The sequence below is a fragment of the Lithobates pipiens genome, unplaced genomic scaffold, assembly GCF_037356315.1.
Source record: "Lithobates pipiens isolate NorthernLeopardFrog02 unplaced genomic scaffold, aLitPip1_a1.2 Scaffold_16, whole genome shotgun sequence".
Classification (NCBI taxonomy): domain Eukaryota; kingdom Metazoa; phylum Chordata; class Amphibia; order Anura; family Ranidae; genus Lithobates; species Lithobates pipiens.
Window position 1 is genome coordinate 563,146,915 of NW_027507748.1, and position 25,341 is coordinate 563,172,255.

Sequence of the window (25,341 nt, forward strand, 5' to 3'; positions counted from 1 at the left end):
ATTAATGTGGTATTGAATATCATCTGTGATAGCTTGCTGGAAACCTTTCTCCTTCTCTCTCACATATGTCACCTGTCGGTGTGTATGCATAGGAAAATCAGGCTAAAGTGCTGGACTGAGAAGTTATTTTGTCAGAATGTTTTTTACACATGCACTTTGTGGCACAATGCCTCTTGGACCAGACCTAAATGTTGATAATGTTCTTAAAGTGTTACTAAACCCTCTTTTTTTTACATTAAAATAACAAACAGGTTACACTTACCTGCTCTGTGTAATGGTTTTGCACAGTGCAGCCCGGATCTTCCTGTTCTCGGGTCCCATGCTGGTGCTCCCGGCCCTCCTTGCTGGGTATCCCCACAGCAAGCAGTTTGCTGTGTGGGCACACAAGCAGGTGCACTCCTGAGCAAACTAACTAGATATGTTAGACATAACAACTTCTTAACTATGTCAAATCCCAAAGGTCATTCACCCCATCCTTGTTCTCAAATCCTTAAATGTTTACTTTTAGGTCCACAAAGAGAATTTACCAGTTCTATCATTGCTTCTCTTTGTCAGGAGGACTTTATGGCTTCTTTGGACATCAAAGATACTTACATTTGTCCATTTTTCCAGCTCACCAGCATTTGAGCCCTCGTACTTCAGTTTGTGGCCCTGCCATTTGACCTTTGTTTGATACCTCAGGTGTTCACAAAGGTGCTGGTTCCAGTGTTGACCCTGTTGCACTCACATGGCATCCCCATTGTTAAATGCTCAGATGCCCTCCTGTTGAGGGAACAGTGATAGAGGGGTCTGTCAGATTCCATTTCTTTGACTGCTTTACAAAAGTTCAAGTGGATCCTGAACCTTGAAAAGTTGTTGCTGGAACCATCTCATCACTTGGAGAATTTGGGCCTGGTTCGGGACACATCTCAGGCCAGAGTGTTTTAAGCTTCAGACTCTCTGGCCTCTGATTCAAATTTCAGTTTAAAAGCCATATGATTCTCCTATTTTTGCATGAGAGTTTTGGGATCGATGGTAGCCTCCTTTGAGGCAGTTCTCTTTCTCAATTTTACTCCAGACCTCCAAGTTTTATCTACCGGTATGTGCAAAAATCAGTTCTGTCTGTGCACAGACACCGAGGACCAGTCTTACAAATCTGTCTTTTGGAAGATTCTCACAACTTTTCCAGCCTGTTATGCTGGGGGAAGAGGGCCTCAGAGCACCTTGTTGGTGCAGGGGACTTGGTTGTTGGTGGAGTCTTGTCACCCATGTCTTCCTGATGGCCTAAGCAGATGTTGTGTGCTGACTTGGTAAGACTTCTTGCAGACACACTGTGGGTCCTGCTAGACTGTTTAGCTATACTGTCCTAAAGGCTGATTTGCCATCCTGAAGTTATTGTAGAAACATAGATACATAATCCATTAGTATATCTATATTAAAAAGTTAATATCTCCTACCAGCCCCTGTGACATCCATAGCGCATGCATTTAGTACCACACATATACAGTTTGACCTATAGTGACCTAGGAAGCAGACTGATGCCTGAAAAATGTGTGCCACCATTCTAATAACAGGTATCTATGCTTTCTATAAGAGAAATGGATTGTGTCAATAAAATAATTTATAAACCTATGTAGTGTATCGTACAAGACATATGTATGAATAGAACATATATTCATCATTGCCATGTGAGGATGTATGGATCCCCTAAAGTTAACAAGTTTTATAAGATTATATTTTTAAGATAATTGTAAGTAAATATACTTTTTTTTAATACTTTAGTAGTTATTCTAACAGGTATGTTTCTATTTTTCTTCAATAATGACACTTTAAAAGTCCCTAAAAGCGATGGTTTTGCATTTTGTATTATAAAGGTGGGATGTGATGTCCTGATTTCCTGATCTAGGATCAGTTCATTCCACTTCTTGCTCACTTTCTCTAATGGCATGGCTCTTAAAGCTTGGGTACTAAGGGACAGAGGCATCTCTGAGTCTATGGAGTTCATTTACCAATGGCAAATAGTGTAGATTGTTCACTTTGCAAGGGAAAACTGCACATTGCATGGGAATTTCCCCAGAGCTTAGGGAATGAAGTTCTGTTGGCTTCAAATATTCAGTCATGTGCAAGGAAAAATACAATTTTTTCCTTTCCTTGCAAGACAATGGGGTATTCTTGGCAAATATTCTTTCACCATATTCACTAAGCTCTGGGGAACATTCCCATGCAAAGTGCAAATTATTTGCAAAGTGAACAGCCTATTTATCTTTAGTAACAATTCCTAGACAGCTAGAAATTCCACTTTATGCAAGGTTCTTCACCCAAGGAATTTCTCTGTGGGATAAATCCTCTCTTTCCTGCAGTTGGGTCTGGACCAGCATTTGTTTTTCAGCACCATCTATTCCTTCTGTTCTGTTTCAGAGACAGTTGGCTTCTCACTCTTTTATTAAGACCTTTCTACAGGTGGTTTACTGTGTTATTCCCCCTGTCTGTTCACCTGTGACTCCATAGAATCTGAACCTGGTTCTCTCTGCTTCAGAAGCTGCCATTTGATCCCACCTAGAGAAATTAATCTCTTTCTCCCCAAGGCAGTTTTTCTTGTAGCCATTTCCTCTTTAGTTTTGCAAAGAACCCTCTTTTGTTTTTCTTAGGGACAAGGTAATGTTGAGGCCCAGGGCTTCCTTCCTGCCTAGGGTAGCCTCTGCCTTTCACCCTAATCAATATATTGTTCTCCCATCCCTTAGTCTGGCTGGAGTTTATCCAAAGGAAATTGCCTTCCATTGAGATGTGGTTCAGACAGTGTAAGTCTATTTCTCAGCAATGGATTCCCATTTTGTGCCAGGTGAATGTGTCTGTCTCATCTGATGCCAACTTTGGACATAAGGTCCTTCAGGTGGCTCTTTCAGCTGCAGATGGTCCCTAGTTTCTATTGTTTCCACTGGGCCTGTTAGCTTTTGTTTGCTGTTGCCTATCCCTCAGCTGGACTGCTTTTGGTTTTCGTTAAATTTGAAGACTTCCGTTGTCTCCCACAATGGATGAGAAAGAACATAGGATTTTTATACAAGAAAATCTTTTTCTTGGAGTCCATTGATGGACTGCTTTGCTACAGAACTGGGGCCTGCTGATAGTAGGACGTTTTTTGTTTTTGTTTGCTAGTGTCCAGTCCTCTTGTAGGTGGCAGTATAACCTGAAGGTTTAGGACTTTTTTGTATCTTAATGAGTTAAAGGAACAGTTAGAAATTTCACCAGGTTTTATATGTTCTCTCTGTTAATAAGTTTTTGCTGTATAACTTTAAATGCTGTTTGGGTTACTATAGATGGGACTTCTATTTTATTTCTGTCCTGTCTGAATCCTGTCATCTGGATAGGAGGTTGGGGAAAATCAAGACTGGAAAAAAAATCCTTAGTGGTTCTAAACCTTTCCCGCTTAAATATAATTTTTTTTTTACCTCCCTTTCAAAATCTATCTGACACTCATGAAATGCGCAGGAATTCCTGTGGCGGAGAGATTTCCTAAAACAAAAGTGGCTTTAAAGTAGAAGGGGAGGTACCAGAGGAAATACATAGGGCTTGATTTACTAAAACTGGAGAGTGCAAAATCTGGTGCAGCTCTGCATAGAAACCAATCCGCTTATTTTTAGTAAATAAACCCTATAGATCAGTAGTGTTAAAACATTAATGTACAAAAAATAAAAGTATTATAAAATCATCATACAGTTAACACAGTAACACTTTTAATACTTTCAGTCTTGAAAGATGTAATATGAGGTGGTGGCTACAGAATGTCCTGTCAATCACAATCACACATGACATCGGAAGATTTTCTCTACTAAACACAAGAGTCCCACCTCCAAAGCATGCCATGCTCCATGGTGGAGTTGCTGTAATTTTTTGTGTGTCACCATTACAGCTCATAGACACAGATTGTGTTGTGTGTGTAGCTTTATATGAAATAACCTCTCAGTAGTGTGGTTGACAGAAAATAAAAAGCTCCAGCTGGCGTTGCTTAAATACTTTTAATGAAAGAGCAATATAAGCTTGTAAATTTGCATTTACAGCTGTTTAAACTAAATATTATAGACAAGCGTCACTAAATAGTTTGTGATTAAATGTAGGTTTATTTAATACCAACAACATTTCTCCTTTTGTCAATTAAGCCAATTTTAAATTATATATTTTCTTGGAAATGTGTTTTCTATTAGTAATCAAGGAACCCTTTTTTTTCACGATAATGGTAAAATTGCCTAAAAACTGCAATATCTGTTGTAACATAACTTTTACTGGTTATATAAATCTGAGTTAAAATTGTTTATAGAATTTGCAGTTTTTACAGAGCTGTCCTTTACATTATAGTCTAAAACAGTTAATAGCATAATGCTTTGTTCAGAGCCTAGCATAGAAAATCATGGGTTTAAAGGATCATATTTTCAAAGTACAGTTTACATGTATGTATTAGTCCTGGGTAGATGGCTATCACTCAGTATTGGGAAACACATCCAAACTGCTGCATACAGTATTGTGGTAGTACACTGGAGAAGTTAGTTCACATCCGTCCTTAAGGCTGTTACCAAACGAGAGCAGAATTCTTAATTGTTCTCCTTCCAAACCTAATTTGTTTACAAACCTGGGAAAATCCAAGATTTCTTTCTCTTCCGAAAAGTGACCTTGTGAACAACAATTGTACGATCACATATATATTATCCAGGATTTTATATATACGGTATATATTTATTAAGAACTGCTTCCACTTTTTGTACACCTTACAGGTATGTTCTAATGGAGTTAGTAGAAACTGAGAAGATGTATGTGGAAGACTTGGGCCAAATAGTAGAGGTAACACTGTATTTTCTTTACTATTCTTACTAACAAGCACAAATGTGTATTAGCCTTTATTTTATTTTATTTATTGCTTTCCTTGAGACCGTCAGTTAAACACAGTGAACATGATAACTGGTGGAAAGAAGAGACGAATAACCTTATCAGAATGCTGCTGCTCCTCCATTTTCCATTCCCAGATTAGGATGAATTCTTGACCAAGCAGTGTTACTTAAATGGATACTATAAGGGATTTGGATTGGCTTTTGATGTTGCTTTTTTTTTGTTTATACATCTTAAAATTGATAGTTTAAAATATTTGAATGTGCTTGATATATTTATTTTACAAACATTTAGTTATACCAGAGCATTTTTTTTAAAGCGAGAGCACAGCAGAAGCTGTTTGCCTTCACACCTTCACTCTCTGACTGCATTGAAAGAGCCATGGCAACAAAGCAGAAAGGGAGGCTACAAGGGATGGGCCAACTCTGTGAATCAATTTATTTCTTTGGCTGCTCAGGAAAGTATTAAAAATATAGGTACCTACATCCTAGAAATCATAATGAAGCACAAATAAATCTATTTGTGCTTCATTATTTCTTTGAGTTGCTCTTTTTAAGCAGAGCGGTTAAGCATAAGCATGTAAAAGGAGTTGAACATTCTGGATTTAATTATTTCAACACCTGCATTTGTATACACCTTACAAGCATATCATTTTCACATTTCAGCTGTGGGCCTATTGTTACTTATTCAGCAATAATTTGTCATTGATTGTATTGATTTGCTATTGAATGAAAATTCTCTAACACCAGGGTAACAGGGTAATGGTAATGTTAGAGAAAATACATTTTTAATAAAATAAAAAATATTTTATTTATGCTTGTATGATCGTGGTAACTGGCAATATGTGCTGATAAAAGGATGTCCCTCTAATCCACACATAAAAGGACTAGTCTAAATAGATTGCAACAATAGTTGCAAGTGCAGCAGTAAAAATGGCACCATTCTCAGTGGTTTTACTTGATACAGTGGCCACTCATGCACAATGTCCAGGATTTACAAGGTACGTCCAAGGTAATGAGACCTTTTTATGGGCATATTTAATTGTTATGTGACTAGGACAATGTAGTAGCAGGCTTTGTTGAGCAATTCATTCTCAAAAAGCTTGCAAGAGATCAAGTGAAGTCTTTCAAGTTTCGAGTCTCAGCATTCTGCTCTCTTCCCACTTCCTGTGCACCCACTCATTGTTTTTATTACAGATTAGAAGGCTAGCAGGATACCAACTGCTGACAGGAGGCAGAAAAAAAAATGCTGAAAAAAAGTGATCTTTTTTTTTTTCTTGGAACCTGGAGGATGAATTACTCCTAGGTGCCTGTAGCTACAGAGGTCAGTGGGGGCTTGTTTTAAAGCATTTGTACAGTTTTATTATGTAAATAATATGCTGATAGCCTGTAAAGATTTAAACTGGTCTGCGCCACATATTGGACCTATTCCCTGAGCTGCAGTCACATGAAACCTACCAGGTGTGTGATCAAATATTCAAAGAAAATAACCACACTGAAAAACAAATAAATATTGTCCCATTATGCTATCTTAACAAGTTCAATAAATTTGTAAAAGTATTTGCATATCATAAAAAGTGCTATTCAAATAAATAATGAATTACCCTATTGGATAAATATGTAAACAAAGTGCATAAAGCAATACCTTCCAAAATGTAATATATAAAAAACAATAACATGTTAACACAGTGAGTCATTTCAATACTCTTAAAATTAATAAAACGTCCACAATTATTTATGTGTCTCAAAATCAAAAATCATTTAAAATGTCCTTTTCACCACAAGTGCTCCATGCTTGAATAGTTCAAAATGTTAAATACACACCTTCACCTTTAAGAGTAACATGTACTCACCCACAAAGAAAAAATAATACTCTTTTGGGAGATGACCACATAAACGGTCTAATCCTACCACTTATCTTCTCCTGCCACTCAAAGCTTGAAACCTTACATTCCCCAAGATATCCTGCTCTTCACATTACTCCATCTCCAGGAGAGAACAAAGGGAAGCTCCACATAGCGTAAAAATGCTTAAAAAGGTTTATTGAATAAAAGCCGATACATTATATTGTGTCATGCCCGACACTAAGGAGTAACAACATGTATAGAGCTTGAGCCCTCTGGCTCCAGCCATGAGACCGAGCCGCAAGCGGGCAGCTGTGTGCAGCGTGACATCACTCAAAGTGTGACATCCGTCGTCATCAGGAGCGACCAGAGACTAATGCCGCATACACACGACCGGACTTTGCGGCAGACTAGGTCCGAAGGACAATCCGATCGTGTGTGGGCTAATCCGATCGTTTTTCGTTTTAAAAATCAGATGGACCTAGAAATAGAACATATTTCAAATCTATCCAACGGACTTAATCCCTATCGGGAAAACTGTTCTTCTGTATGCTGGTCCGACAGACCAAATACGACGCAAGGGAAGGGAAGCTGTTGGCTACTGGCTATTGAACTCCCTTTTTTAGTCTCGTCTTACATTCATAACATTCAAAATGAACCGACTTTCAAATGGACTTAGTACATTCGTGTGTGGCCAAGTCCGTTCGTTCAAAAATTCAGTCGGAACTCCGCCGAAATTCCGCCGGGAAGACCATCGGACCTAGTCTGCCGGAAAAGTCCGGACGTGTGTATGTGGCATTAGGCAGCCTGCACTGTCATAGCCTGGCCAGTTCTATTTGAAAAAGGAAACTAATGCTTTGGGTTAATTTTATTATAATATTTTAAAATTAAAAAAATGTTAAAGTAATGTTTTATAACAGGGGTTTTGAATTAAAATTTACAGAGGTCTGGTCAACAAAATGTTCTTCCAACAGAGGTCCGAATCTCGTTAGCACTATAACACATCAAGGTCCCCCCGTATGTCATTGTCTTCAGTGTACCTTTCACATCGTAGTCCCCTTTACATCACAGTGCCCCTGTCCCACAGTGTCCTCATTGCCCCCCTTTACATTGCAGTGCCCTTTACACCGCAGTGCCCCTTAACATCACAGCCCCCCCTTTAAAGAAGTCCCACAGTGTCCTCAGTTCTGATTCACATCACTGCCTCCTTTACATTGCAGTGCCCTTTACATCGCAGGGCCCCTAACATTGCAGTCCTACAGAGTCCTCCATTTCCCTTCACATTTCAGTCCCCCTTTACATTACATTGACCGTTTACAAATTACAGTGCCCCTTTACGCAACACAGTGCCCCTTTACGCAACACAGTGCCCCTTTACACAACACAGTGCCCCTTTACACAACACAGTGCCCCTTAACATAACACAGCACTCCTTAACACATCACAGCGAGGTGCTGCAGATTGGGACAGAGAGCAGGAGTCTTTTCATATTAACAAGCCGGGTAACCACCTGCTTGTTAACATAATCATTTTTACAGCTCCCCATCCTCTGCCCCGATCTGTAGCTCCTCCCGTCCCCGTCCCCGTCCACTATGAGGAGGACATTGGTGGCCATGCTGGAGAGGAAAACCAGCCGTAGCAATAGCACAGCCGCGGTCCTGACAGAACTGTCACCCAGTCCGGTTCCGGACCGTGGTCCACCATTTAGTGACTGCTGTTTTAAAACATATGTTACATAGTATATATATATATTATGCCATTCTATGTAGTCACACTAAAGAATAAACTAAATTAAAATGTGTTGTTCATTTCTCTAATGCACGCTTAAAAAAATTGAAAGAAGATATCTGCGTAGTTTCTGTTGATAGCACTTCTGTATTACTTAGTTGGGCTTCATTCACACATATAACTTTGCTTGACCAAAACAGATTCTATAATCAGCAATATTTGAAAAGTCAACAAAATAAGTAATTAGAAGATCTAGATATTTGTTTTAATGTCAGAGCAATATTGGGAAAGAAAGATTACTTCTATTATAGCGCTTATGTTTAGGCTTCCAATTTGTCAGTTATGTATTTGTTTTATACAGCGAGTTCATTACTGCCTGAAAAGTTCATTGTAAGGATACTTATTACCCGTCACAAAGAGAAATAAACAGAACCCAGCTGATATAACACAAGCAGGAAATTGTGCTGCTTAAGCTGAGGGAGTGCAGAAACACAGAGGAGGAACTTGTACAGCTCAGGTCCTCTGGGATGTGTGTATCCTCATGCTGGTAAAGGGAAATTGATGATCCTTTGTTCCCAAGCCGAGCTCACATCAGCTAGGCCAGTCTTAACATGAGACATTAGAGGGTGCTTCTCCTACATGGCCGTATCAAAGCCATTTCATTAATGAGGGATCATCATCTGAAATAGCAGTGACTAATAATGTAATGGCTCTCAGCCTCCCATTAAGTCTTTTTTTTTTATACTCTGTGAGTGTAAAACAGCAGTATCATCAATGCACTGTTTACTATATGTACTCTAATTGCATCAATATGTTTTATGAGAACGCAGCAGTGCGTCAAAAGAGGATGTCTAACAATCACTGGACAATATTATTATACAGTAATATGTATCTGGTCTTATTTCGCTGTCATCTCCTGTTGGTTACTGATGACCTGTGCTGAAAATGATAGGATCATCATATTGCAGTAATGACTACCTGTCGTTAGGCTAAGTGATATGACAAGATGATGGAACATCGCTTTTTTAAAGAAAGTCTTAACTGTTCTTTTTTTTTATATACAGTATATATGAACTGGAAGTGACGTTTTACATGTCGCTTCCAGGTCATTAGCAGGAATAGGAGATCAGTGAATGGATGTTTTCTTCTACCCAGTGCTTCCATCTGACAGCTAACAGTTGGCTTGTCAGATTTACATACACTCTTGTGGCTGCAGCCATGTTTTAAAGACAATACAGGCATACCCCACTTTTAAGTACACAATGGGGTTTATTTACTAAAGCTGGAAAGTGCAAAATCAAGCTCACTTCTGCATAGAAACCAATGAGCTTCCAGGTTTTATTACCAAAGCTTAATTAACCACTTTCAGACCGGACCATTTTGCTGGTAAATGACCAGAGGTCTTTTTACACTTTGGCACTGCGCTGCTTTAACTGGTAATTGCGCGGTCATGCAATGTTGTACCCAAACAAAATTTGCGTCCTTTTCTTCCCACAAATAGAGCTTTCTTTTGATGGTATTTGATTGCCTCTGCGATTTTTATTTTTTGCGATATAAACGTAAAAAGACCGCAAATTTTGAAAAAAAATGATATTTTCTACTTTTTGTTATTAGAAAAATCCAATAAACTCAATTTTAGTCATACATTTAGGCCAAAATGTATTCAGCCACATGTCTTTGGTAAAAAAAAAGTCAATAATTGTATATTTATTGGTTTGCGCAAAAGTTGTCACATCTACAAACTAAGGTACGTTTTCTGGAATTTACGCAGCTTTTAGTTTACGACTGCCTATCTCATTTCTTGAGGTGCTAAAATGGCAGGGCAGTACAAAACCCCCCCAAATGACCCCATTTTGGAAAGTAGACCCCCTAAGGAAATTGATAAGAGGCATGTTGAGCCCATTGAATATTTTATTTTTTTGCCTCAAGCGATTGAATAATGACAAAAAAAAATTTTTTTTTTTTTTTTTACACAAAGTTGTCACTAAATGATATATTGCTCACACATGCTATGGGCGTATGTGAAATGACACCCCAAAATAAATTTTGCTGCTTCTCCTGAGTACGGGGATACCACATATGTGGGACTTTTTGGGAGCCTAGCCGCGTACGGGGCCCCGAAAACCAAGCACCGCCTTCAGGCTTTCTAAGGGCGTAAATTTTTGAGTTCACTTCTCACTACCTATTACAGTTTTGAAGGCCATAAAATGCCAAGATGGCACAAAACCCCCACAAATGACCCCATTTTAGAAAGTAGACACCCCAAGCTATTTGCTGAGAGGCATGTTGAGTTCATGGAATATTTTATATTTTGCCACAAGTTGCGGGAAAATTACAAACTTTTTATTTTTTTTATTTTTTTTTCACAAAGTTGTCACTAAATGATATATTGCTCATGCATGCCATGGGCATATGTGAAATGACACCCCAAAATAAATTCTGCTGCTTCTCCTGAGTACGGGGATACCACATATGTGGGACTTTTTGGGAGCCTAGCCGCGTACGGGGCCCCGAAAACCAAGCACCGCCTTCAGGCTTTCTAAGGGCGTAAATTTTTGAGTTCACTTCTCACTACCTATTACAGTTTTGAAGGCCATAAAATGCCAAGATGGCACAAAACCCCCACAAATGACCCCATTTTAGAAAGTAGACACCCCAAGCTATTTGCTGAGAGGCATGTTGAGTCCATGGAATATTTTATATTTTGCCACAAGTTGCGGGAAAATTACAAACTTTTTTTTTTTTTTTTTTTTTTCACAAAGTTGTCACTAAATGATATATTGCTCACGCATGCCATGGGAATATGTGAAATGACACCCCAAAATAAATTCTGCTGCTTCTCCTGAGTACGGGGATACCACATATGTGGGACTTTTTGGGAGCCTAGCCGCGTACGGGGCCCCGAAAACCAAGCACCGCCTTCAGGCTTTCTAAGGGCGTTACAGTTTTGAAGGCCATAAAATGCCAAGATGGCACAAACCCCCCCCAAATGACCCCATTTTGGAAAGTAGACACCCCTAAATTTAGGGGTACACTAGTGAGACTAGGTAATAAATGGCGGGTGCCCTGAAACTATAAAAAAATAACTAACCAACCAGCGTCACCTGTAACAGTTATATGGTGATCACTGGTGAAAGGGTTAACTAGGGGGCAATCAGGGGGCTTTATGCGGTAGTATATGGGGGTCCCTGGCGCTATAAAAAGCTGCAGCGAACCTAAATACCTACCTGCCTAACTAGCGTCACCTGTGACACTAATACAACGATCAGAAAAACGATCGCTTATTAGGCTGGGTTCACACTGGAGCGATGCGGGAACGCCACGAATGCGTTCCCGCATCGCATGCCTCCCGGCGGCAGTTCACACTGCCCTATGCGAACTGCTGGGAGTGTCAGTGAAATGTTAATGACACCCCCAGATCAGTTCGCATATCGCAGTGCGATCTGCAAACTCGGATCGCATGGTGTGAACACCCATGCGATCCGATTCTGCTGCGGGCCAAAAAAAGGGTCCCGTGCGAATTTGCGGCGGGTGCGGCGGGTGTGGCGGGTGCGGCGAATGGCTGAACTCGAATTGCACAGAGATCAGATGTGATTTGCACTGCAGTGCGGTGCGAATCACATTCGTTCTCATAAACCGCTGCAATGTGAACCCAGCCTTAGTGACACTGGCGACGGGGGGTGATCACGGGGTTAAACCTTTATTGGGGGGGTTAGGGGGGTACATTAGAACTAAAGGGGGCTAACTCTAACTGCCCTAACAGTTATTACAGTCACAAATGACACCAATGCAAAAAAAAAACAAAAAAAAAAAAATGACATTGGTGTCACTGTGACTGGGGGGCAGGGGTAATTGGGGGGGTGATCGGGGGGTAAAGGGGGGGTGTGAGTGTGCCTGGCATGTTCTACTGTGTGTGTAGAGTGTTGGTGCAACTCACCGATCCGCTCTCCTCCGTGTCGGAACGAAAAATACCGACACGGAGGAGAGAATACATCACTTCCTCTCCTGTGTTTACATTACAGGAGAGGAAGTGATGTCACGGGGGATTTCTATTCGTCGGGTGCGATCGCGAGGGGGTGGCCATGAATGAATGGCCGCCCCCTCGTCCCGGATCGCTCCCGGACGAAAACCGACCGCCGCAGGCACCGGGCGGGGGCCCGATCGGGCCCCCCGACCCGCGGGAGGCAAGGGACGTACATGTAAGTCCTTATGCCTGCCCGTGCCATTCTGCCGACGTACATCGGCGTGCGGCGGTCGGCAACTGGTTAAACAAGCTGGGGTTAGAAGCTCATTGGTTTCTGCGCAGAAGTGAGCCTGATTTTGCACTTTTCAGCTTTAGTAAATAAAGCCCATTGTGTACTTGAGGTATGCCTGTATAGTAGTTTTGTACATGCAGCACCTAGAAAATGTATTGACCCCCTGAAAGGTTCTCATGATTTACTGTCATAAATTATAGAATTACAATGCATTTCATTGTTGGTTTTTTTTGTTCTTTTTTTTTTATCTTTTACATTTGAACTTTAGGATTGTAAGAAATATACCTTTGCAGTGGGGTCTCCCTGCAAGGGTTAAATGCTTATTTAATACTATATGTCTTGGGGTAGAGGAACAGGCAGAATTACTTACCTGGCATTCCTGGCTCCAACAGGCTTCAGTTCTGACCACTTAACCTTGTTGAGCAATTCACTGTTTTGTATGTGAAAGAGATGAGCATCCAACTGCAGCCATGAGAAGCCTAAAGAGGAGGCTGCAGGAGCCAGGAATAAGGTAAGCATTACTCTTTATCCCTATACCCCCTCCACTAATGGTGCACTCACACTGAGAATGGTTGAATTGAACCCTTCAATTAAATTGAACTGGTTGGTTGCAAACTGGTCAGTAAGTTGAGCTGGGAATTTCTTTGGTTTTCTTTTGCATGTGTTGCCCTTCCAGGTGCTCCTTGCTGCAAAGGCGAGTTATAGGTGAGGGCAGTGGCCAGTTGTTTGTATTGTTGAATTTAACACTGTCTGAGTTTGATTGCCCCCCCTCTCTACTCTCCCATTGGTCTGTACTGACATTTAAATGAAGTGTTCCTGGGCACACGTGGGTCATCCAGACCACAGTGATCCCTGGTTCTGCTCTCACACTGAAGTGAATCGTTCTGGACCACAAGTGCTCCCAGGCACAGTACATTTAACCTTTCGAAAACCAAGGGAGTGAACCTTGCCAAGTAGTTAAATCTGCCCATGTGAGTTCATTGACCATGATGTGGAGGGCCAGATTCAAATTTAACACAAATATATACTCTATAATGTCAAAGTGAAAACAAATCTTTTCAATGTTATTTAAATGAATTATAATAAAAAACACAGAAAGTTTGGAAACGTGTTACTAAAACCAGGACCCTGTATTCACTATATCTGGTCTCCCACAGTACACAGAACATGGAAATGCAATAGTTTTAGTAAATATAAACTGCTAAATACCTTTTGATATCAGCAGTTAGTCTTCTGCCTTCTATTAGTGTCTGGTTAAAACTTATAGGAAGAGTTTTCATTCTACTCTGACTGTTCTTTGAGGCTGCAGGATCCCTAACCCTCTGTCTGGACAGTGCTGATTGGCCCTGTGCTGCCCACATGCACCTTCCCAGATCCTCCTCTTCTCGGATACCTCTTTGGCTATCCTGGCCCCTCCATTCTGTCAAGTGCCCCCATAGCAAGCAGCTTGCTATGGGGACACCGGAGCTGCGTCACAGCTCCCTGTGTCCATTCAGACACGGAGCCCCGGTTAGGCCCCCCCACTCTCTCCTGATTGGCTAACTGACTTTGATTGACAGCAGCAGGAGCCAATGGCACTGCTGCTGTGTCTCAGCCAATCAGGAGGAGAGTCGAGGAATGCGTGGATATCGTTGGATATGGAGATGGGGCTCTACTGAGTATTAGGGGGTGCTGGGGCGGCTGCTGCACACAGAAGGTTTTTTATCTTACTGCATACAATGCATTAAGATAAAAAAACCTTCTGACTTTACAACCACTTTAAGCGACACCATTTATTGGATAATCTAAACTAAATTTTGAAAGATGCAAGCTTTCCAACCCTTGCAATTCTAAAAATTGTTCTGAAACCTACATAATTATACACAGAGTTAAAGAAGTGAAAAATAAATACTTTCTTGACACACGTGTGGTATTGGCTATTGTGAAGGTTTAGGCTATAGAGATAGAGATTTGAGTTTAGAAGTGTTAATGGGATAATCGACTCAGAAATAAGATGTTCAGGCACAATCTTAAAATATAACCATTAATGACTCTCTGACTGCATATCTGTATAATGAATATTATGTATCTTATGTATGTTATCTACCCTAGCCAACAGATGGAGTGCTGCCTTTTCAATGTTTTTCTCACTTTCCTTGATCACTTTGTTGTAAGAAGTCTTTTTTTTACAGGGAAGCTCAATAGCTCAAGACAATCTATTTTTTTTTAAAGTTTTATGATATTGCTTATCTGTGTTTTACCTGCCCTCGATTCCCTAGAACAGTTCACATTTAGTGGGCATCAGCCAGGGCCGTCTTTAATATTGATTGGACCCTGGGCAAAACTTTTCTTGGGCCCCCCCCCCCCATGCAGTTTTGCTCTCCATCTGCTCTGAGACATACAATAAATAGTAGCTAGACTCAAAATCAGTGTACTGAATCAGATCAGGCAGCTATTGCAATTGGTTGCCAGAGGTTACAGTGTATCATTACAGCTCACTGACTGGTTGCTAGAGGTTGCAGCACACATTATGGCTCACTGATTAGTTGCTAGAGGTTACAGCATATGATTTCTGCTTGTTGATTGGTTGCTAGAGATTACTGTGGATATGACCTCAGGGGGGCATGATATACATATCAATGCCGCTGGCAGCCCCCTATTTACATATGAATGCCGCCACTATTTACATATGAGTGCCGGTAATGTACATGTAAACACAGGGTCTGCAGTTGAGTCATCTTTACACAACAATAGGGCAGGGCTGGGCAGCATTAGTAGAAGCATTTCACACTGAGATATTGGGACACAGCACAGGACTAAAACTTCAAGGAACAAGGGGATTTAAACTGGGATAGTTGGCAAGCATGAGGCAGCTGCTTTGGGCCCCACAACAATGACAGGGCCCAGGGCAGCTGCCCCTTTTGCCCTGCCTTAAAAACGGCCCTGGCATCAGCACAGGTATCTAAACTGCATTGCTGAAATTCTAATTACCCATCTTGACACATGATGTCCCCTTGTAAACATGCACATTTGGTGGGTCTAATGACGGGCGTGGGAAGGATGAATCAGAACAAAAAAAAATGAATAAGTAAATATGCTCACCTGTCCACATACTTCCATTCTCATGGCTTCTTTATAAACCATCTGAAAAAAAGTGTCCCCCCCCCCCCTTCACTGCAACACTTTCTGGTACTAAATGTCAGAATCAATTACAAAGTAAATATAGAAGTGTACCATGAAATAATGAAGGATAAAACTATTGGACCTGTCTGCAAGTGCTTGCAAGAAGTAATGAAGAACAAGTGGTTATTTTGTACCAAGGACCATCCGTGTTTAATTAAACAACACCATCATTTTAATTTATTTAACATTACACAGGGCTCCGGTTCATTGAAAACACTTAATTAAAATTGGTTGATTAAATGGAGTTTGATTGCAATAAATGTAATGCAATATGTTTTAAAGAAGAACTGTTTTTAAATGTTTGCAATTACTAAACAATAAATGAACCATTTTTGCTTGTATTTCTTGTAATGGCAGAGAATCTAATATTTATTCTAGAACTGTATACAATGTAACCAACTCATAACTTACAGTGCATAGAAAGGATTTTAATAAGGCGACTAGGCCTTTTTTTTTATCTTGGTTCCTACCCACTTAGATATGGCTTGTTAAATAAGAGAACCATTTACACGATACAAGATATTTTTCGAAATGGAAAAGCTGACTAGCTATGTAACTATACTGCTTCCCTATAGGAGAGCCATATGTCTCATAGCCAAAGCCTGTTAAAAGTACAGTGAGAATGCACATATCCTTTCATTTATGCACTATCTGGCATAAATGAAAGGATATATTTTACATTATGCAGAAGTGATCCACATGTAGCATAAAGCTCAACAGCATCACTTTTCTTTCCAACAGATATGATCAAATTTCTGCTTGGAGTTCTCCTTTAATGGCTTGTAGGTCATAGGTTTAGCTTTGCTGCAACATTTGCTTTATGTAGCACAGCCTGCAGACTGGAATCACCAAGTTAAATCCAATAAGTTAGTAAACTGTACATATTATGATGCTTATTGTTGATTAATACTTTATAATTCTCTGAAAGACACATGGTACATATTGAACATTAATACTGTATAGTGTATTACATTGAACATGTCAACTCTTTCCATAGGGATACATGGCAACCATGAGTGCTCAAGGAGTTCCTGAGGACATGAAGGGAAAAGACAAAATTGTCTTTGGGAACATACACCAGATATTTGACTGGCACAAAGAGTAAGTAGCATCTTGTAGACCTACAAAATTACAAATTATTTATAAACCATTTGCAGTCATGCCAACGTCAGGGGAATTGCAGTATGTCCTTTTGCACACGATTGTATGGATTCACATTAAGCACATCGTCTGCTTCCTTTTGAAGTGAAGACACTTTTCCTGGTATGCACACTGGCTTTAAATGTCTTTTACAAAAAAAAAGCTATGCTGTCTCAATCACATTCAAGATCAGTGGAATGCATTATGCAGAGTAGCAATGCTCTAAAGTTGACCTTTTCTAGAAAATAGCCTAAGTAGTGCAGTAGATATTAAAAAGCTGTGTATGTTTGTAAAATGTTAATTTTTTTTATTTTATATTGTTTTACCCGCTGGAGTATTTTGGGAGGAGCAGGGGGCCCCCTCCAGGTCTGTACTCACCCTATGGCAGAGCTCCCCTGGACTGTCCTACAGTCCCTCCTCCCTCATTCTTCGGGCTGCTGTCATCTCTAATCTGTTCTCCGACTTTCTCTTTGCATCAGGCGCGTGTTCCAGGTTCTGAATGGCTGGGAAGCCGATGCCAATTCACTGGCATCGCAGAGCACTGTGTAAAATTGGCCAATTGGGGCCTCCACATGTGGTCACGTGCCTGTGAGGGGGTGGCAGACCTAGTAGAAACAATGCACAAACACACAGATAGTGCAAGCTGGGGGGGGGGGGGTGGCACCCCTTATGGACCACCACTAGTTATACCTGTAGGTCATTTGGGTCCCCCTGTAATGCTGGAAGTAGATGTCCAATGTTTTTCACATTCTACAAACAAGGTATTTGGGTGGGAGGTCAAATGCCCTATAGGTATGACCATAAAAATAAAGAACATGTAACAAAGCTGCACAGTCTTTTCAAATCGACTTTTCTGAAAAGATGAATATATCCCTTAAGGCATTGCTGCATGTGATTGAGACAGCATAGCATTTTTGTTAAAGACTTTTCTAGCCAGTGCATATACTGAACTGAACACTCATAGAACTGGAGCATGGAGGTAAATGGAATGAAATGTATCTCTCATAGAGGATCACATGGAGCTGATTACTTAACCACGTCAATACAGGGCACTTATACACCTTCCTGCCCAGACCAATTTTCAGCTTTCAGCGCTGTCACACTTTGAATGACAATTGCATGATCATGCTACACTGTACCCAAATTAACTTTTTTATCATTTTGTTTCCACAAATAAAGCTTTCTTTTGGTGCCATTTGATGACCTCTGGGATTTTTATTTTCTGCTAAACAAATAAAAAAAAGACCAAAAATTTAGAAAAATTTCAATTAAAAAACTTTGTAAATAAGTACGTTTTCTCCTTCACTGATGGGTACTGATGGGGGGGGGAATGATGGGCACCGATGAGGTGGCACCAATGAGGTAGCACTGATGAGGTGGTATTGATGGGGACTGATGATGGGCACTAATATGCGGCACTGATAGGCGGCAGTGATGGGGCACTGATAGGTGGCAATGATATGTGGCATGGATGGGCACTGATATGCGGCATAGATGGGCACTGATAGGTGGCATGGATGGGCACTGATAGGCAGCATGAATCAGCACTGATAGGTGGCATGAATGGGCACTGATAGGTGGCACTGATGTACTTTAATGTATGATAATGATGGATGCCAATCAGTGCCAAACAATAAGGCCTGCCAATCAGTGATGCCCATTGTGGGCACTGATTGGCATCCACTGTGGGCACTGCTTGTCATCCCTGGTGGTCTAGGGTGGCATACCTGGTGGTGACATCTCTGGTGGTCCTAGTGGCATCCCTGGTGGTCCAGTGTGGGCATGCTTACGGGGCTGCGCCGATAATCAATCAGCGCAGACCCCCCCGTCAGAGGAGCAGCCGATCGGCTCGCCTCTACTCACGTCTGACAGATGCGAGTGAGGAAAAGCCGATCACCAGCTCTTCCTGTTTACATCGTGATCATCCCTGATTGGACATGGCTGATCACGTGGTAAAGAGTCTCAGTCAGAGACTCTTTACCAAGATCGTACTTGCGGTGTGTCAGACTTGACACACCTTAACAAGGAGCACTGCGATGTGCACCCCCGGGGGCGCCCATCGGCTCAATATCCTGAAGACGTCATATGACATCCAATCATGATATTTAAACCACTTTGCCGCCATCATTTTGCTATATGGCAGGCAGCAAGTGGTTAAGCAGTAACTTTAGGCAAATTTAAAGTTTAAATACTGTATATGAAAGCGTGGGATTACTGGAGAGTGCAAAATCTGGTGCAGGTGTGCATGGTAGCCAATCAGCTTCTAACTTCAGCTTGTTCAATTCAGTTTTGACATATAAACCTGGAAACTGATTGGTTTCTATGCAGAGCTGCACCAGATTCCCTAGATGCATGCTCTAGCTATTGACAGCCCCAGTCTGTCAATAGCATTAGCAAAGAAGTTTTTGTTTTTCTCCCCTCTCTTTTACCCCCATAACATAGTTTTATTACCTGTTGATCCTGCCAGGAGATCCATTTATGTTTCCACTTTTTTTACCAAGCCAAGTTGTCCATAAAAAGCATCAGTCGTTAGAAAACTATTTGCGCAGGCAGGGGTGCTTACAACCGTCTGCTTTTATTTCTAAGGCTTCAAGCCTAAGTGTACCTGAAAAAAAATATATACAAAATAAGCACAAGGGACATTACTTATCTTCAGTGTGATTTGCTCATTTTTTAGATCAGTAGTAATATTTCTCCTCTAATGCCCTTTCCCACCCTTGCTGACGTAATTTTCTGGTGCACCAGGGGTCAATAGAACTAAGGTGCTGTCACAGGCTTTCATCAAGCAAGTTCAATAATGCCTGCCCTTTCCACTGAGCTCCTCCATTCATAGAAGCTGTTCTACAGCTTTAATTAATAAAACAAGATCTATGAATGGAGGACAGCAGACGATTGAGAGGTCCATCCCTGTCATTCCTAGATCCTGCTTGATTCATAAAGCTGTAGTATGGCTTCTATAAATAGAAGAACTGGGTGGAAAGGCCAGAAGGGCAGACAAAGTCAAGCACTCTTGATGAGATCCTGTGACAGCCCATCGGTTCTGTTAACGCCTACTGCACCAGAAGATTACAGCGACTGGGTTTGGGGGTACATCAGAGGAAGAAGATTACTACTGAAATAGAAGACAGAAGCACAGGGGACACCTCACATTGAAGTTAAGCAATGTCCCTTGTGCTTCTTTTTTTAAATTTTTTTTTCAGAAGAAAAAATACACTTGCTGGTGTAACTTCTTAAAAATGTGTTAGCTGGAGTTGGGTTTTAAATTGTCTTGACTACCCTGCCCACTGGGTGAAAATGCTACAGAACAATGAACAGCGTTGTCACCCTATAAGAGGAAGAGAAAAATAAAGGGCCAAAAAGGGGCTGGGGAATCACCAACCCCCGGGACTTTTAGGGTATTGAATCACAAAGTTGACAGAAAATTAAAATAAAATAATATAATTTTATTTATGTTATGCAAAGAAATAATATAGCTTAAACATTCATAAAAACAATTTTGCCCATTGATGCGTAGACAGGCGTTTATCAAAATTGACCAAGATTTCAATTAACCATACAGGAAAAACGAAGAGAAAAGCTGCGATTATTCAACATGTTTCGCCCAGATCGGGCTTCTTCAGGAAAGTTATTTAAGCAGCCATAGAGTTAGCACTAAAATGATAAAGATATAACATGAATGTTACAACAAATCAATGCATAAGGTAAAAATATTGTTTACAATGGTCTGAAGGGAAATGAAATACAGAAAAATATAATGTTGTTCAAACATTTGATAAATGCATATATTAAATCCAAAACTGACTGTAAAGTAAATACAATATGCATAGTGTCTCACCAAAGTCGCCAAAGACTCCCTGTATCAGTAACGAATTTTCATAACGTCATTAGAAGAACGATTGAAATACAGCATAAGGTCTATATTCGCTCATAGCTAGGGTCAAAAAATTAAGAGAGATGTATGTCGCCAGTTGGGTCTGTAGAGAGGAATAAAGATAAACAGTAAATAGTGGGGACATATGGCCCTAGATAAAGGGGCCAATATATAGGAAAAAGAAAAGCGAAAAAGATATTTATATATGTAATAAGAGGACAACTCTATGGAGTCCGCAGTAATAATTACCTGGGTGATTTCATTGAATCAATAGGATTAGCACAAAGTTCTGAAAAAAATTCAGTAATGTGTCAGGATAATCCATGAGCTGGAATATTTTTAATAACAGTTAAAGAAATTGGAAGTTGATACTGAAAGGAAAAAGTAAAATTAAATTAAAAAGGGGCATAGATAAATGATGAAGAAACCAAAACATAAAGGCCTCCTGCAGGATCTACCATATAAAGATCCCCAGCGAGGTCTGACTTAAATAGTTGGAGCGGTGGCAGCTGGATAACAAATAGCCTACCTTTTTTACTGCACAGAGTTCCAGAAAACGACATCCAATCCCAAGAGGCAACTGATTGGGATGGGAAGCTTTAAACCTCTCCAGCTCGGCGGCGTCTAACGTCACCGCCGAGCTGCGGGCGGAGAGAGAGGAGGGGAAAATGGCCCCCTTGACGTCTCTGCTAGATCAGTGTCCTGCCCAATGTGATCTGCGTCGATATATAGTTTTCATTTGATGGATGCACTGCATGTCACTTCCACCCATAGTTAAACGATACTTTGCTATCCATAGACCATGGCATGAGATTTTCCAAAATGGCCGCCATGGCATCCTCACGTGATGCGCGCTATGCGCAACGCGATGACGCGGTTTCGCGCATGCGCATTAATCTTCTCAGCCCTGAGGAGAAACCTAAGCAGCCTTTCCCCTCCTCTCTCTCCCCGCCCGCAGCTCGGCGGTGACGTCAGACGCCGCCGAGCTGGAGAGGTTTAAAGCTTCCCATCCCAATCAGTTGCCTCTTGGCAATTGTTGGGATTGGATGTCGTTTTCTGGAACTCTGTGCAGTAAAAAAGGTAGGCTATTTGTTATCCAGCTGCCACCGCTCCAACTATTTAAGTCAGACCTCGCTGGGGATCTTTATATGGTAGATCCTGCAGGAGGCCTTTATGTTTTGGTTTCTTCATCATTTATCTATGCCCCTTTTTAATTTAATTTTACTTTTTCCTTTCAGTATCAACTTCCAATTTCTTTAACTGTTATTAAAAATATTCCAGCTCATGGATTATCCTGACACATTACTGAATTTTTTCAGAACTTTGTGCTAATCCTATTGATTCAATGAAATCACCCAGGTAATTATTACTGCGGACTCCATAGAGTTGGCCTCTTATTACATATATAAATATCTTTTTCGCTTTTCTTTTTCCTATATATTGGCCCCTTTATCTAGGGCCATATGTCCCCACTATTTACTGTTTATCTTTATTCCTCTCTACAGACCCAACTGGCGACATACATCTCTCCTAATTTTTTGACCCTAGCTATGAGCGAATATAGACCTTATGCTGTATTTCAATCGTTCTTCTAATGACGTTATGAAAATTCGTTACTGATACAGGGAGTCTTTGGCGACTTTGGTGAGACACTATGCATATTGTATTTACTTTACAGTCAGTTTTGGATTTAATATATGCATTTATCAAATGTTTGAACAACATTATATTTTTCTGTATTTCATTTCCCTTCAGACCATTGTAAACAATATTTTTACCTTATGCATTGATTTGTTGTAACATTCATGTTATATCTTTATCATTTTAGTGCTAACTCTCTGGCTGCTTAAATAACTTTCCTGAAGAAGCCCGATCTGGGCGAAACATGTTGAATAATCGCAGCTTTTCTCTTCGTTTTTCCTGTATGGTTAATTGAAATCTTGGTCAATTTTGATAAACGCCTGTCTACGCATCAATGGGCAAAATAGTTTTTATGAATGTTTAAGCTATATTATTTCTTTGCATAACATAAATAAAATGATATTATTTTATTTTAATTTTCTGTCAACTTTGTGATTCAATACCCTAAAAGTCCCGGGGGTTGGTGATTCCCCAGCCCCTTTTTGGCCCTTTATTTTTCTCTTCATAATTACTGGGACGCCGTATCCTTGCTGTTCAGATTCCTTCTCTCTGAAAAAACTTTTTTCCTTAATGTCTCACCCTATAAGAGGAAGCGGAAATTCTCGTCAGATCTACTGCCAAGATCAAAAGGTAGTAAAACTATGTTGTATTGGGCTTTATTTACTAACTGCAACATTTGATGCAGCTCTGTATAGAAATCAGCTTCCAGGTTTTATCGTCAAAGCTTGATTGAACAGTCTGAAGTTAGAAGCTGATTGGCTACCATGCACAGCTGCACCAGATTTTGCACTCTCTAGTTTAATAAATCAACCCCACTGTTAAATAATAGTTTTCCCCAGCCATTACAAATACCTAGTCAGGTTAAGGGGAAAGTTCTAGTTTATTACATTTCTGTAATTCTGATTGGGTGTTTGAGTTGAACAAAGTTGATGTACAAGTACACATCAGTTAATAAGATGAAATGTAATATACTGCATCTCTACAGCTATTTTCTAGGTGAGATACAAAAGTGCCTTCAGGACCCAAGCCGATTAGCACAGCTCTTCATAAAGCACGTGAGTTTTTTTCTACCTTGTACAGACACTATGAGGTTGATTTACATGTTCACTTTGCAAGGGAACTTTCACTTAGCTTAATGAGTGTGGTAAAAATTCACATTGCAAAGCAAATTCAATCACAAGCAAAGAAAATAAAAGAATAATAGTAATAAAAATTAAAAAAAATTTCTTGCACACGATGTGATGATGGAATTCAGTAGGAATTTACCTTATTCACTAAGCTACGGGAAAATTCAGTTAGCTAAATGAACAGCCTATTTGTCTTTAGTAAATGAGCTCTACCCATCTCTCTATGCTGTTTGTTTATATAAATATTAATTTGTGGCAACTAGAACTGAAAATGTAACATTTTTGAATGCTGGCAAAATTAGGCGATGCACTGAAATGCCCCATACACACGGTTGGAAATTCCGACGGAAAAAGTCAGATCGGATTATGTTGTCGGAAAATCCAATCGTGTGTGGGCTCTGTCGGACTTTTTCTGTCGGAATTTCCGACGGAAAAAGTTTGAGAGCTGGATCTAAAATTTTCCGACAACAAAATCCGTTCTAATTTTTTCCGATCATGTATAGACAATTCCGACGCACAAAGTGCCCTGCATGCTCAGAAAAAATTTGCCGAAAGCTATTGGCTACTGGTCTCTACGTAGTCCCGTCATACTTGTTTTACGTCACCTCATTCCGAACGATCAGATTTTTTGACAACTTTGTGCGACCGTGTGTATGCAAGACAAATTTCGCCCAAAATCTGTTGGAAAAAATCGGATTCTGTGGTTGGAATGTCCGACCGCGTGTATGGGGCATTACAAGACAAAAATATAGATTGCTTATGTTGTTTGAATTAAGTTTTATGGGGCCCAAGGCAGGGTTTGATCCCCTATCTAGCCTTTACTGCTGTTCCTGACCCTGATGAAGAGTTCACTCTCCAACCCAGTTCCTACTTCATAACCAGAGCTTTGCTTTAAGCTGACCTTTATGATTTATCTTTGGAGTGCATTCTCTTTTTTTACATATGGTAAATCCATTTGATTCCTAGTAGTTTCTCTATAGGGAGATGTAAAATAATTTGCCCTGGAGAGTGAGATTAGAAGTTGCACTTACTTTTTGCTAAAATGTTTTTAATTGCAATGTGCTTTTGACCTGGACCACTCCAGGAGGACTCCCTAGCACAGCCACATTTCCCCCTTCCTCCTGCTATATCATAGTCTTGGCCTATTCAACGATTATCTACTGTCTGTGCTGGCCCAGCATCTTCAACCTTTCCCTCACCTCCCTACAAAACTTTTTATGTCCGGGTAAGAGAAAAATTAAAGAGAATAATATAGAGTGTAATTTGAGTGCCATTTCTGAGTCTGCTGGGGCTGCAGATATTATGTCCAATATGGCTGCACCCAGCAGTATTCTTAGAACTTTTGGATGTCTGCACAAGGGAAGTTTGTATGTCATGCAGAAAATAAATTAGATATGCTGTATATATAATCTTATGGGAAAGCTGTTGTTGAAAATGAATAGTCTGTTGACTGGCTCCTACAGTAGAAGTCGGGATAAGGGAAGAACTTCCCATCAAGACCCAAATGGGAAACAAAACTTACAAGATCCTTTTTAATTCACCGGTCTGTTAATTACTGTAATTTTTGTTTGTTTAGGAGCGCAGGTTGCACATGTACGTGGTATATTGTCAAAACAAGCCCAAGTCTGAGCACATTGTATCCGAGTATATCGATACCTACTTTGAGGTGAGGAACAAAGTCCATATTATTTATTATTATTATTATTATAATACATGATT

General features: G+C 40.3%; 1 protein-coding gene across 3 annotated transcripts in view; it reads left to right on the plus strand.

Annotated features, from left to right (window-relative positions):
• ARHGEF25 (Rho guanine nucleotide exchange factor 25) overlaps positions 1–25,341 on the plus strand; it is a 479,971-nt gene that overhangs the window by 415,981 nt on the left and 38,649 nt on the right. For all 3 annotated transcript variants that reach the window (XM_077483624.1, XM_077483625.1, XM_077483626.1), the window contains 4 exons: positions 4,743–4,809; positions 16,841–16,944; positions 23,481–23,550; positions 25,199–25,288. In XM_077483624.1, the coding sequence (XP_077339750.1) occupies positions 4,743–4,809; positions 16,841–16,944; positions 23,481–23,550; positions 25,199–25,288 (331 nt within the window). The remainder of the gene's footprint in view (positions 1–4,742; positions 4,810–16,840; positions 16,945–23,480; positions 23,551–25,198; positions 25,289–25,341) is intronic.